This window comes from Colobus angolensis, unplaced genomic scaffold (assembly GCF_000951035.1).
Source record: "Colobus angolensis palliatus isolate OR3802 unplaced genomic scaffold, Cang.pa_1.0 Scaffold23, whole genome shotgun sequence".
NCBI lineage: Eukaryota > Metazoa > Chordata > Mammalia > Primates > Cercopithecidae > Colobus > Colobus angolensis.
In genome coordinates this window covers 709636-723496 of record NW_012115488.1, presented here as the reverse complement: position 1 = coordinate 723496, position 13861 = coordinate 709636, and the positions used below count along the sequence as shown (strand labels likewise).

At 41.3% G+C, this 13861-nt stretch overlaps 1 protein-coding gene across 1 annotated transcript; it reads right to left on the bottom strand.

The window, feature by feature from the left end:
- Window positions 1–232: 232 nt before the first annotated feature.
- Window positions 233–13391, bottom strand: ATP6AP1L (ATPase, H+ transporting, lysosomal accessory protein 1-like). Its single transcript, XM_011944215.1, has 4 exons — window positions 13313–13391; window positions 8613–8664; window positions 5964–6204; window positions 233–831 (listed from the first exon to the last, which is right to left on the bottom strand). Exons 1-4 carry the CDS (start codon window positions 13389–13391, stop codon window positions 529–531), a joined length of 675 nt encoding a protein of 224 aa, XP_011799605.1. The 3' UTR covers window positions 233–528.
- Window positions 13392–13861: the final 470 nt, after the last annotated feature.

The following is a 13861-nucleotide window of genomic DNA, read 5'->3' as shown; positions in this document are numbered from 1 at the left end:
ATATCTAGAAATGCAAATTATGTTACAAAATAGTTTAAATTATGAAACTCCAGATAATCTTAGGTTTATTATTTCTATAATTATCACATCCAAACTGGCACAGGCAAGGAGGACCGAGTGTGTTTTCCCTTCTCTGTGTTGCCAATCTTTCTCTCTCTCTCCCTCCATCGCTCCCTCCCTTCCTCCCCTCCTCCTCCTCCTTCTTCTTTTTCTTTCTCTCTCTTTCTCTTTCTTTTTCCCTACTTGAAATACTCCTTTGCTTTCAGGGTACTTTGAGGCAAGTAACAGTCATATTTGTCTTTGTGGGGTCCCTGAGATGCCTTTTTTCACTGCCCCAAGTCTACCTACGTAGGCCAGTGGATGGTTCAAAAAGAATTCATTATATATTTCCTTTTTCTGTTTTTTCTTTTTTTTTTTCTTTTGTAATCAATCCATTTGGTGAAAATCTGTAATTCACAAGTCAAATAGCATAGAACAGAAACAACTTTCGGAGCCCACTGTGGACGTGGTGGGGGCCAGCCTATGCTGCTAAACATAGATTTTGCTGATCTGTTGGCTTCTCAGTTCATAGCATTCAGCCCCCTGGCTCCTTAGCAGCTCCTTCTTGTCAGCTGTGTCTCGAGCTTTCGGCTGCGGGAAGTGGGCAGGAGAGGCGATGAGATCGTAGTGCCGGTCCAGATACCGCAGGTAGATGAGCATGTGCAAGGCGTAGGCCAACACCAGCAGCAGGATCAGGGACGTTGCCAGGCCAATCAGAATAGCTGGCGAGGAGGAGGAGGCGCAGTCTTGGGCCTTGGTAAATCGCTCCCCCTTGATGGCAAAACCTTGGATCTGCAGGAGAAAGGAAGGAGCTGAAGTGATACATCCCTTCTCTCCTAGGATCTACTTCCCAGTTGGGCTGGCAGTTCTGGCCCCTAGGTAGCCAAATTTCATATACTGTCACCCTATTTGTTGAATAATTTAACCACACGATTTCACAAATGTGATTGTGCTTATGGGGACAGTGCAACTCAATCTTAAAACAGGACTGAGCCAGAAATTCTGGGATGTATGGTTGTCATAACTAGGAGGCTCATGAAATTCAAGACTGAAATAAAACCTTGATTTCAAGGCTCTGCAAGAAAACCTCTTTTAATCTGATCCTTAGAAATATTCCAGTTCATGGAAAAACCACAACTGCTGTGTTGTCTCTAAAATCCAAAGCACACTCAAAATTTTATAGGCTAGTATAAGTTTCACAAAGATTTTAAGTCTCCATTCCTCTGCCTTTGATTCTATTGACAGTAATGAGGAAGAGTCTTTGAAGGGGGATGTCGTGATCCTTAATGAAGTAAAAGATAAATAATAATCATAAAAACTAACACTTATCGAAGGTTTTTGTGCACCATAAACTGCCTTAATTTTTTCAGTATGCAAAGAGCCTATGAGTAAGTTACTATTTCATTCCTACTTTATGGATGAGGAAACTGAGGCACAGAAAAGTAACTTGCCTAGAATCACACAACAGTAAATGTCGTGACGGTGTAATTGAAACCTGGGCAGTGGGCGTCACACTCGCACTCCATAGCTCCTGGTGGGTTCTGTCTCTTCCTCCTCCCTATCCTCTCTCTCTATTGGTTTTACCATACAGACTTCGTCCCATTTCTGGAAGAGGTGGATACCAGCCCCTCCTTGCATCCTACCCATTACTTTTAATGGCAAAAACCGCAATCACTTTTGCACCAACCAAATAGAAAGAAAAGCTTTCCATTATGTGCAGATGAAATGGTATCATTACTTGAAAGAAAGAGAGGTTCAAATTGAGAACTGGCACTGATATCTAATACTGTCAAAATGAAACAGGACTACACAGCAATTACTTTAAAACAAGAGCCATTGCTTGGGGAAGAGAGCCCCCTGTCTAGGTGGCTTTAAAAGTATGACCCTACACAGCATTGCCTCATTCAGACACCTAATCGGTTTTTAAAGAGTACATCAGACGACTGAACTATCCATGAGTGCTTTACTGAAAATTCACTTTGATGGCTTAAGTGAGCACTTTGGCATTGTCCCGTGTGTGTTAGAATTATTGAGGCCGCCCATCACTCCATAGATGCAAGGGGCCTTGCTCGCCCAACTGTCTGTGCTCTTGATTGAACCCAAAGCAGCTTCTGAAGGAGACTCTTGTTCTGGCTTTGGGGATCCCTGCTCCGCCCCTCCTGTGAAGAGGCAGAGTGACCTTCTCTTGAGACTGGTGCCTGAAGAGTCGAGCTCCGCCATGACAAAAGACGACCTCACTTGATTCTGCAACTCCAGCCAAGGAGAATGTCCTCAGGTTGACTGACACTTAATTCTTTTTTTTTTTTTTTTTTTTTGAGACAGAGTTTTGCTCTTGTCGCCCAGGCTGGTGTGCAATGGCAGGATTTCAGCTCACTGCAACCCCCACTTTCAGGGCTCAAGCGATTCTCCTGCCTCAGCCTCCCAAGTAGCTGGGATTACAGGCGCTTGCCACCATGCCCAGCTAAATTTTGTATTTTTAGTAGAGGCAGGGTTTCACCATGTTGGCCAGGCTAGTATCGAACTCCTGACCTCAGGTGATCCACCCATCTCAGCCTCCTAAAGTGCTGGGATTACAGGCATGAGCCACCACACTCGGCCAACTGCCATTAATTCTTAACAAGACTTGGTTGAAAACAGTAAGTGTGGAGAATGCCTGATACACTGTCCACCCATTTCCTGGACTAGAGGTTATACAGACATCCTGTTTCTAGCCCATAGGTGAGTTTTGTTTGACGCAGTGTTGGAATATCCTGAAAATTTCCTGTGAGAATCCACCAATCTAGCTTCTATTGAAAAGATTCAGCAACACCAGCCCCGCATTCCTACAAAGCAAAATCAGCACGGTTGAATTTGTAAAATGCTCACTGTGATGAAGGCTACCCTTTGCCACAGTCCCAGCCCAAATCACCAGTTACCCAAGGTACTTGAGTTTGCCGCACCAGCCACATCGCTCTATACTCTATTCCCACCATAAGCCAGGCCAGCAGAGCTGCACATGTGGACAGCAGCCTTTTGTACACATACCTCAGCCACCATCACCACCACCTCCTCTCCACTGGACTGAGCTTGTGTTCTGCCATCTCTTCACATGAAGGGGGTTTCAACAAGGCCCACCTGTCCCCCTGAAAGCCGTGTTTATGGTACGAATGCTGATGAGGATGTATACATCTCACACCACCAGGGATCAATGTGCTCATCCCAAGCACACTGGCAGCAGTCTTAGGGACCCTGTGAACATGTAACTGAGTGTTTCTCATACTGCCTGTTCCAGAAATTCAGAGCCAAATTCCTGTGCTGCCTCCAGTCAGTGCAGACAAATGGTCTCGTGGTTTTGTATGTTAATCTCACTGGTGGCTCTAACTGACCTTTTCTTCCTTTGTTTTTCTCTGCCCCCATGTCTTTGCTAAATTTTTTGTTTTAATTGTTTATTATAAAATATATATGATATAAAATTTATCATCTAACCATGTTAAGTGTATACAGTTCAGGGCTATTAAGTACATTCACATTGTTGTGCAACCATTGCTGCCGTCCATCTCCAGAACATTTTCACATCTTGCAATACTGAAACATTACTCCCATTAAACACTAACTGCCCATTCCCTCCTCCCTTCAGTCCCTGGCAACTACTATTCTACTTTCCATCTCGGGGTTTGACAACTGTAAGTACCTCATATAAGTGAAATGATGCAATATTTGTTCTGTTGTGGCTGGCTTATTCTACTTAGCATAATGTCTTCAACATTCATTTATGTTGTAGCATGTATCCAAATTTCCTTCCTCTTTTTAAATTTAATTTTTTTGAGACATCTGTCACTCAGGTTGGAGTGCAGTGGTAGAATCTTGGCTCACTGAAGCCTCGACCTCCTGGGCTCAAGCAATCCTCCTACCTCAGCCTCCCAAGTAGCTGGGACTACAGGTGATACCACTATGCCCCCAGTTGATTTCTTTTTTAAAAATTGTTTGTAGAGATGGGGGTCTCACTATATTGCCTAGGCTGGTCTCAAACTCCTGGGCTCAAGAGTGATCCTCCCGCCTCAGCCTCCCTAAGTGCTGGGTTTAAAGGCATGAGCCACCACTCCCAAATTTTCTTCATTTTTAATGCTGAATAATATTCCACTGTACATATACACTAGGTTTGTTGATCCATTCGTCCATTGATAGACATTCAGGTTGCTTGTACCTTTTGGTTACTGTGAATAATGCTGCCATGAACGTAGGTATAAACATAGGTGAAAGCTGTTCAAGTCCCTGCTTTCAATTATTTGGAGTACATAGCCAGAAGTAGAGTTGCTGGATGCCTTGGTGATTGTATGTTTAACTTCTTGAGGAAACTCCATATTATTTGCCACAGCATCCACACCATTTTACATTCCCAACAGCAATGCACAAGAGTTCCAACTTCTCCCTGGCCTTGCCAACACTTATTATTTTCTGTTTGTTTGTTGTTGTTTATAATAGCCATCCTAATGGCTGTGAAATGATTTGCCTATTTTTGAAAGTAATTTTTCATGAGTAGTATTTCCATAAGTCAACTAAGTCATTTCCGGAACAAGGTAGAAGTATAAATCAATCAATTCCCCTGGTCTAATTAGGCAAAATTATTTGTAAAATATTCCTTGTTGTCATTGTATCGTCACTGCCATTTCTGTGTATATATATATATATACAGACACACATACACACATGTATAAACATACACATACATATTAATATTTATAAACATTTTATACATACACACACAAAAGAATCCTTGGAACCACTGTCCAGAATTTGAGTCGTGCCTCTACCATTAACTCCACCAGTTATACTCCTTAGAAAAATTATGTGATTATCAGAGATTCAGTCACCTCATTCATAAAAGGACCTTGCAGCATTATGGTAAGTTCTGAAGACAAAGTACATAAAATAACAACCACAGCACCAACACACACGGGACACTCACATGTAGCAATTATTGTTAGTCCACTCCTGGCGCACTACTGAGTGTTTCTACATATCTTAGGCCACGTAGTCCTTACATTAACAAAGATAGGGGAGAAATTGAGAGAGGTTAAGTAACTTGCCCTGGTGGCTGAGCAGTAATTTGAAACCAGGTCTGTCTGACTCCAAAATGTGAGCTCCTTCCCTACCCCAAACTGCCTTTCATCCACACCACACTTCTCTACAGAAGCTTGGGAAGGATGGAAGGGAAGAATATGCATATATGCGAATGCCCATATATATTTGGAAAAGGTTGGAATGTGCCCATGAGAGGTACATGCAAAGCCCTGCCTACTATTTCAGGGAGCGGCAGGAACACACTAAGCTTCATTCACAGGTAAACAGGATAGAGGAACTTGACAGAACGTCTCTCAACCTAAGATTCTGGTAGTGAAAAGGAATCTCTTACACCCCATTCCTTTCTCCAAATACCTTCAAGAAGATCTTTGGGATATTTTTGACTCCCCGCTGAGTCCCTTCCTACTAACTGCCAAAGCTGTCACTCACACTGCAGATATACTTCTTATCTTCCCTGATAGGATCACTGTGCCACTCCCCGAAGGAAATAAAATAATTGTCCACCAATGCCTCTCCCCAGAAGGGCCTCTCATTGCAGGAAGTGTCAGGCCCTGGCTTCACCCACAGCTTCACTAGGGCTTAGATGGCTGGCATTCCTCACTGATAATTATTAGTGCTGGATAAAGCTGAATGCAAAAGCAAGCCCTGGGTAGGGGGTGGGGGGTACAGGGAGATAAAATTCTCTATCCTATTCCATTTCATACCTTAAAAGGCAAAGGAAAAAACCCACCAATATTCTTTTAAAGGCATCTACTTCTCTTTTCCTTAAGCATCTAGGTTTGTTTCAGGTGTTTTTAAACAAACATTGAGCTCCTTTGGTACCAAAAACGCAGGTGCATTGAGCATAGGTTTTAGTTTATTACCTGGAAATCAGTAAGAGTGACCTCCCACAGGCTCGACCCATCAGCCGTGTTGCCGGGCAGCAAGAGGGCCTGGTCCCGCGGCACGTTGCCCACACGTTGGCAGCGGTAGGAGTAACTGGAGGGAGCATATATGCCACTTGGGTTAAAGACTGCTTGGATTGAATTGTTGGAAACGATCTCGACTCGGCGCAAACTAAACCAGCTCTGGATGGACAACTTGTTGTAATTGGTAAGGATGAATCTGAAAATGGTTATAAAATCAGCATTACTCCTAAAGAACTTTTCCCACATTTACCGACGCAAGGCATCGTCTATGAACAGTACAATGGCGCCCTCTTTTGTCAGGCGGCAGAACGGGCTTGGGGAGAGGCTTCACTTTTGTTGCAGAGCCTCCCCTGGATGGATGGGAAAGAGAAAATGACAGGGCAGCCCCCAAAGTGGACAGTGCAAATTGCTACGAAAGAAAAAAAACACAAAGTTTGGGTTTGTTTTGTTTTGTTTTTGCTTTTTTAGAATCAACACTGGATTATGGGTTTATTCATCAAAAAATTTGAGAAAAACTTAAATGGACATCAATGAAGAATTTGCTAAATTGTGGTTTAAAATAATGGTAATAGCTCTCTTAATAGCTTCTGTGTTATGTATGTGTATTGTGTTTAACCTGCACTACAACACTATGTGATAGATAATATCCTTATTCTAATTTCACAGGCAAGGAATCTAAAACACAAAGGGCTTGAACAAGCTCACTCGCAGAGTAAGTGTCAGAGCTGGGCTTCAAATCCAATCTTAACTCTTTTGGAATGGACTGTTTTCCAGCCATGAAAAAAGTCATAATTTACTTGTCATTATCATTTTATTTCAATTTTTAAGAAATTATGTGACTGCATAGAAAAAAAGGTCTGGAAGGATAGAGATTAAAACATTAGTAGTGATTGCAAATGGTGTTTAGATTATTGATGATTTTCATTTTCTTCTTTCTGTAGCTCAATATTTTCTGATTTTTCTGTTTTCATTAGTTTTTCTTGTCTCTATTTGGCTCCTCTGCAAGAAGACCCTAAGACAAGGGTGTGAATATAAGAAATATTCAGAGTTTAGTCATTCAAAATATGTAAAATGGAGAGAAAAGAAACGACAGAGGAAGGGAAGGCGGCTAAAAGAGGCACATGATTAAGCAAGTTTCCAATGTGGACAAGCAGGGCTTCATTGCCATGATAGAAGCTGGGAGCCAGAGTACAGCACATGCTGCTGAGTTATCTCACCTGATGGGGAGGGAGCTGAGGTGTGTGTATGCTTCCTCCAGTCATTGGTTGAAGGCTGTTGGGCCAGGGACTGGGGACAGTGGGCCAGAGAAAGCTTTTAGGCAAAGAGAGGCTGGGAGTTGAAAGTTCAGCAGGTAGGATACAGTGCTCTCAAATGGAAAGGACCACGTAGATATTCATGGGGTACTGATAGTTTCTGCTACATACCTTTATCATCAGAATAAATAACAATAACAACAATAATAATAAAGCTATTTTTCATTTTGGAAAAAAGTAGAATTACAGACCAAAAATATGCTCCATTTCTAGATCAAACAGATATGTGTGTTTGGTCACCTTGTGGGGTTCTATTTACTTGTAAAGTTGCTCTGAAAGATGATGGCATATATTTTCTAAATTATGATCAGTGAAACACTAGTCTCCCATGATATGTAGACAAGTGTTCTGAGGAAGAAGGCTCTCCAAAGTTAAACACAGGAAACACTGAGTTAGTCAAAGTTACAAAGTGCAATAGTCTTCCTTAAGATTATTGCTTCTCAGAAACTTTAACATACAAGTTTACACTGTGAATTGCCAAGAGGAAGACATGCTTTAGAGTCGTTCCCAGACACATTTGACCACAGAACCCCCTTTTCATAAAATCTTATAAATATTCTTACAGAGCAGAAGTGTCCCACAGAGCAAAGCTTAAGAAAGACTGCCCTAGCACAATCCTGCTGGTTTTCCAAATAATGTTAAAGACACGACTACTTATCTCCACTAACAAGCTTGTCTTATAGGAAGGGAAGCACTGTATTTTTATAAGAAAAAAAATAATAATGCCTTCAAATTGTTCCCCCCACCTCAGGAGCAGTTCCTAACTGCCTGGCTAAAGTCACTGTTGGCAGATGCATCCTTTCATACCTAAACACCAAAAAACTGTAGGCCTCTCTTGATTGTCTGCTGGGGAACGCGCATAACAAGGCTTTTTCATTGTAGTTAAATGGTAAAGTCTGATTCGTTATAAGAAGCTATAGAAAATAGTTTCAAACCAGAGCCCCAGTCCTTAGAGCTTTATTTCTATTTTCTTCTTTTCTCAGATGAAAAGGATATTACATTCTCAGGACTGGAAATTTTCTAAGTCCCTAATGCAGGCGGCATGGGGGATGGGGGAGAGGGAAGAACTATGGGTATTTTGGTAGAAACTTTTAGAAAGAAAGCATTAGTATAGGATCCCATCATATCACAGCACCAACTTTTCAGTGCAGTTAGGTTGATGTGGCATGCAATGTGTCACAGTGCTTGGGCGTATAGCAAACCCCTGCTTCACACATGTGGAATGAATACATTTTAAACAGCTAATCTGAAGTGCTGAAGCTGCGATGCTCTAAAGTGCTGTCCTACCTACCTTATAGCAAGACTTCTGGGATTTCCAGCATCACCAAGCTTCAAAGACAACCTAAGAAAAGGAAACAACACAGTCTATGAAAATAAGAATAACCGTAACTTCATATCTACTCAGAAGTTACCTCAAGGTGGGTCACGTAACACCTAACACACAAAATGTATAGAATATTTTTTTTAATCTTGAGGTAGGCAATGGTTTCCTGAAAAAAATACAAAAGCATAAACCATAAAAGAAACAACTGATAAATTGCATTTTACTAAAATCCAAAATTTTTACTCTTCAAAAGACACTGTTTAAGAAAACAAGAAAAGCAAGCCACACAACAGGAGAAAATACTCACAACACGTATACATAAAGAACTTTATCCAGAATACAATAAATAACACTAACAACTCAACAAAAAGACAGCCCAATGTAAAAATTGTAAAAATTGTCAGAAGACTCGAGCATGTTTTAAAGAAAGATATACAAATGGTCAATAAGTACATGAAAAGATGCTCAGGACCATTAGACATTCAGGGAATGTAAAATAAAACCACAATAAAGATAACACAGTACAGGAATCAGAATGGCTAAAACATTTTTTAAACTGACTCTTAAGCTTTTAATAACTACATTTAGTCCTATTTTTCTGAGAGTAAACATAAGATTTCCCAGAGCAAAGACAGATGAATTATGACTTACTCATGGGAACAACCATAGTGGTTCCCCCTTCTAATCCAATTCTCCCCTACTAGGCAGCATGAGAAGAGCCAGATGTCATCCTACACATATTGGGATTTGTAATACAGATGAGGAACACCAAAATTATCAATCTGGGAGTTTACATAGGAGAGAGATCGTGGATCCCTTCTCACCTCCCAAGAGAGGGACAGAAACATTTGCTCCCCTAGTGTCAATAAATTCTCCTTAGGAAGAGAAGAGGGATGATTAGTCTTTGAGTGAAAGAGTTTAATTAGCCTTTGGGTGGAAGCAAATCGCTCACCATAAGGAGACAAATGGCTACAGGTCTCATACCCATGGTATGTAAATAAATATCTCCAAGGGGAGGATAAGATAAGCCTCTCTGAGTTTCTAACCCCTGGAATGTCTCTATGGCCTTGAGTTTCATTACCCCTTGATACATGAACACATTACTTTCAAGAGGTAAATCTCTCACTAACTCTAACAGTTATCTTTTAACCCAGTTCCCAGTAAAAATTTGTTCAAAAATTCCTAAACATGCAGACATACAAAAATGCCTTCTCTAGTCTCACTCTGACCATACGAAGTGTTAGTGAGAATGGGAAGCAACTGGAACTCTCATACAATGCTGGAAAAAAGGAAAAGATGTGGCCACTTAAAAAACAGTTTGGCTGTTTTCTAAAAAGGTAAACATACACATACCATATGATCCAGGCATTCTACTCCTAGTTGGAATGACAGATAAGAGAGATGAAAATACCTGCTGCCACAAAGACTTGTACATGAATGTTCATAGTGACTTTAGTGGGAAAGTTATTCAAAAAGTGAGGGAAAAAACAAATTTCTATCAACAGGTGAACAGATAAGTAAGTTGTGGTACATCTATAATATGGACTACTACTCAGCAATGAAAAGGGAAATACCATTAACACATGCAATAACATGGAAGATTATCAAAATCATTAAGCTAAGTGACAGTGGCTACACTAAAAAAGAGTACACACATGTGATTATATTTACATAAAAGTCTAGAATGTGTAAACTAATTGATAATGATAGCAGATCAGTGGTTACTTGGAGATGTGACAGTGGTTGGAAAGATGCATTACTAAGAAACACACAGAAACATTGAGGCATGATGAAAATGTTTGTTACCTTTTCTTGTTTTTTGAGACAGAGTCTTGTTCTGTCACACAGGCTCAGGGGCAGTGGCATAATCTCCACTTACTGCACCCTCCAACTCCCAGGCTCAAGCAATCCTCTCATCTCAGCCTCCTGTGTAGCTGGGACTACAGGCATGCACCACTACACCTGGCTAATTTTTGTATCTTTGGTAAAGATAGGGTTCATCATGTTGGCCAGGCTGGTCCCTAACTCCTAATCTCAGGTGATCTGCCCATCTTGGCCTCCCAAAGTACTGGGATTATAGGTGTAAGCCCCCGTGCTCAGCCATGAGGATCTTTAAGTATCAGGTACTGTGCCATCAATTAGGAACACAAAGGAGAAATACAACCTGGAACAAGAACTGTTCAAAAAGGAGCTCTTTTTACTCTTTCAAGCGCTCTACTCTCACACATGTAAAATGGATTCTGAATTCTTCAGGCTATAATTGCCTAAATTCCAAATACACACAGATGCTGGGATTATGCTCTATTTGCAGGGCTTTCACTATTTAAAAAGACTTCCGTAGCAAATCCATCTGCCAATAATTTGCCTCTCTCTGAACATTTTGTTTCCAAGAGCTAAAACGTGGTCATCTTTTTTTAATCTGTGCTTTTGACCTTACATGGTTATGTCTTTGTTTCGGTTTGTTATTTCAGCAACTCCCATTCTGCTTCTTGAGATCTTAAGATTTCCTTGCCAGCACAAGGGCATCTGGCTCATCCATGGAATTCACAGGAATCAGCCACTAGGTCTCAGCAGCTGAGACCTCCCTTCCTAGAAGCCTCCTGTTGCCCCTCTTTGGGCAGGCTGTCTAGGATGCCTGCACACTCACCTGTGCAGGACTCCAGCAGGTGGACGATGCACACTCAGGGCTCACACCTGAATAGAATTCTAAGGCAGTGTCCAAAAAGACAGTCAGGTTCTGCCCAATCTTTTATTTGTGTCCTGTGAGACCCAAAGCTTACTGAAGAAATTAGACACATTTTCACTCTAGTTATCACTGGGATGCCAGGAAGGAAAAGAATGCTACTACTATTAATACTCTGAACAGCACTCAACAAGATCTCAAAGTGCTTATGCATATATTTCCTCATGTGTTTTCCACAACCTTGTAAGATAGGGCCAAGAGGAAGAAGATAAATGGTCATTTTTAAAGATGTTTTAAACCCCAGCTCTATGAACATACATGCTCCATGACTTTAGCAAGTTTTCTAACCTCTGTCATGATAACTGCCTGTGACTCCGAGAGTTACTGTGAGGAATAACAGACATGGGCCTATGAAGACCTCGCACCATGCCTGGCCCACAGTAAATGCTCAAGGCCTCATAGCTATAATGAATAGATGCCATCATCTCCATTTGACAGATGATGATCCTACATGTCCTGCCTATAAAATCACAAAGCTCTCTGGTAGAAGTGGGCCTAGAGGCCAAGTTTTCATTCTTTCTGTCTCTAGGTTCCCAGTAATCACAAGGTCTCTAAAACCCAGCAAAAAAAAAAAAAAAAAAAAAAAAGCTGTAGGTGGCTGGGCGCGGTAGCTCACACCTGTAATCCCAGCACTTTGGGAGAGCGCAAGGTGGGCAGATCACCTGAGGTCAGAAGTTTAAGACCAGCATTGCCAACATGGTGAAACCCTGTCTGTCTCTACTAAAAATACAAACAACTAGTCAGGTGTGGTGGCACCTGCCTGTAATCCCAGCTACTCGGGAGGCAGAGGCAGGAGAATCACTTGAACCTGGGAAGCAGAGGTTGCAGTGAGTTGAGATGGTGCCATTGCACTCCAGCTTGGGCAACAAGCAAAACTCTTGTCTTTAAAATAAAATACTAAAATAAAATAAAAAACAAACAACCCTGTAGGACCCTGATTTTCTCCCACAAATGCCCTAGGGTCAGGATAAATGGAATCAAGGAGAGCCAGTCAGCCATAGACAGCCAAGATTATCCCCAAGCAGGCAGCCTCTCTCTGTGCAACTGACCACAAATAAAGAGCCCTGTGGGGAATTAATTAGCACCCCAGGAAAAGGTCCTGAGCTCTCAGCATCCCATAGTCTCTTTGATAGTCTTGGATAGTTGAGCTATAACAGGATAAACAAATCTGAGAGGACTCTAGATGCTTCCACTTACAATTCCCTAAATCCCTAATAAAAGACAGTCGTTCTGAACAGCAAGATACTCAGATTTGTAACATGACTTTTAATTGTATATTAATAGAATCCATTTTTACCCATCGCCAAGAATTTTTAAGTGGGAAGTAAAGTTCAGGAATAAAAGGATGTTTCCAGCCAAAGTACATAAAGTAGAAAAAGAATACACACACACACACACACACACACACACACAGTTATGCTTTATATCAAGCACCCTACCTATCTAAACCAAACCAGAACAAATGCAGAGAATCTTCCAAACGGATCTATTTTACCAACAAATGTTGAAAAGAAGGTTTATAGAAAGCAAGCAGGACATGCCAGATTTCCTCTCCCTGGACCAAAATAAATAAAAACAAAAATTTTTGCTTGGATGACTGAAAAGCAGAAAAAGGCATTGGAAATTGATTTGCCCTTCAAACATGTTATTTGTTTAATCTGCTTATCTCAAATCAAAACTAATTATTTCAATCATTTTGAAATGTCCCAAAGAATTATCTGAAATTTAGCCACTGAAAAGTGCTCTGCACATTTGCAAACAGGCAATATTCCACTATTTCAGCACACTGACACACCCCCTTGGCCCCCACCTCCACAGAGTCAAGAATTTGTCCCGGCTAGTGTGTCACCCACTAGAATGTGTATAACCCTGCTGGGATATGTGATCTCTTCCCTGATAGGATAAAAGTAGTTTAACACCTAACATTTGGAGTTGAGACCAAGCCTGGAATCCTTTGCTGTTTTCAAAATGAGTTTGAGAACCCTCGCTTTCCAAAGTCTCATTTTCTACAAGTTATTTTGACAATTAGCAAAAAGATTCAGCAGAAAACTGCCAGGAAAATATAACTTTTTTATTTTTATTTTTGTTTTTAGACCGAGTCTCACTCTGTCACCCAGGCTGGAGTGCAATGGTGGGATCTCAGCTCACTGCAACCTCCGCCTCCCAGGTTCAAGCAATTCTCCTGCCTCAGCCTCCTGAGTAGCTGGGATTACAGGCACCCGCCACCATGCCCGGCTAATTTTTGTATTTTTGTAGAGACGAGGTTTCACCATGTTGGCCAGGCAGGTCTCAAACTCCTGATCTCAGGTGATCCACCCCCTTGGCCTCCCAAAATGCTGGGATTACAGGCATGAGCCACCGTGCCCAGCCAACAATTTTTGAAGTTAACTTCTGACTTGGTACTTTATTTTAGACACTAAATACTTTCTCAAAGATGTGTGTCAGGGTCCTATACAAAGGAGCCTACTTTTTT

Bases quoted from the DNA above. Each gene is read 5' to 3' on its own strand.
- ATP6AP1L (XM_011944215.1), bottom strand. From the start codon at position 13,391: ATGAGACTTTGGAAAGCGAGGGTTCTCAAACTCATTTTGAAAACAGCA. The intron at 8,665-13,312 runs GTTAGGTGTTAA...TTCCTTTTCTTA, and splicing joins GCTTGGTCTCAACTCCAAAT to GGTTGTCTTTGAAGCTTGGT. The intron at 6,205-8,612 runs GTAGGTAGGACA...AACCATTTTCAG, and splicing joins CCCAGAAGTCTTGCTATAAG to ATTCATCCTTACCAATTACA.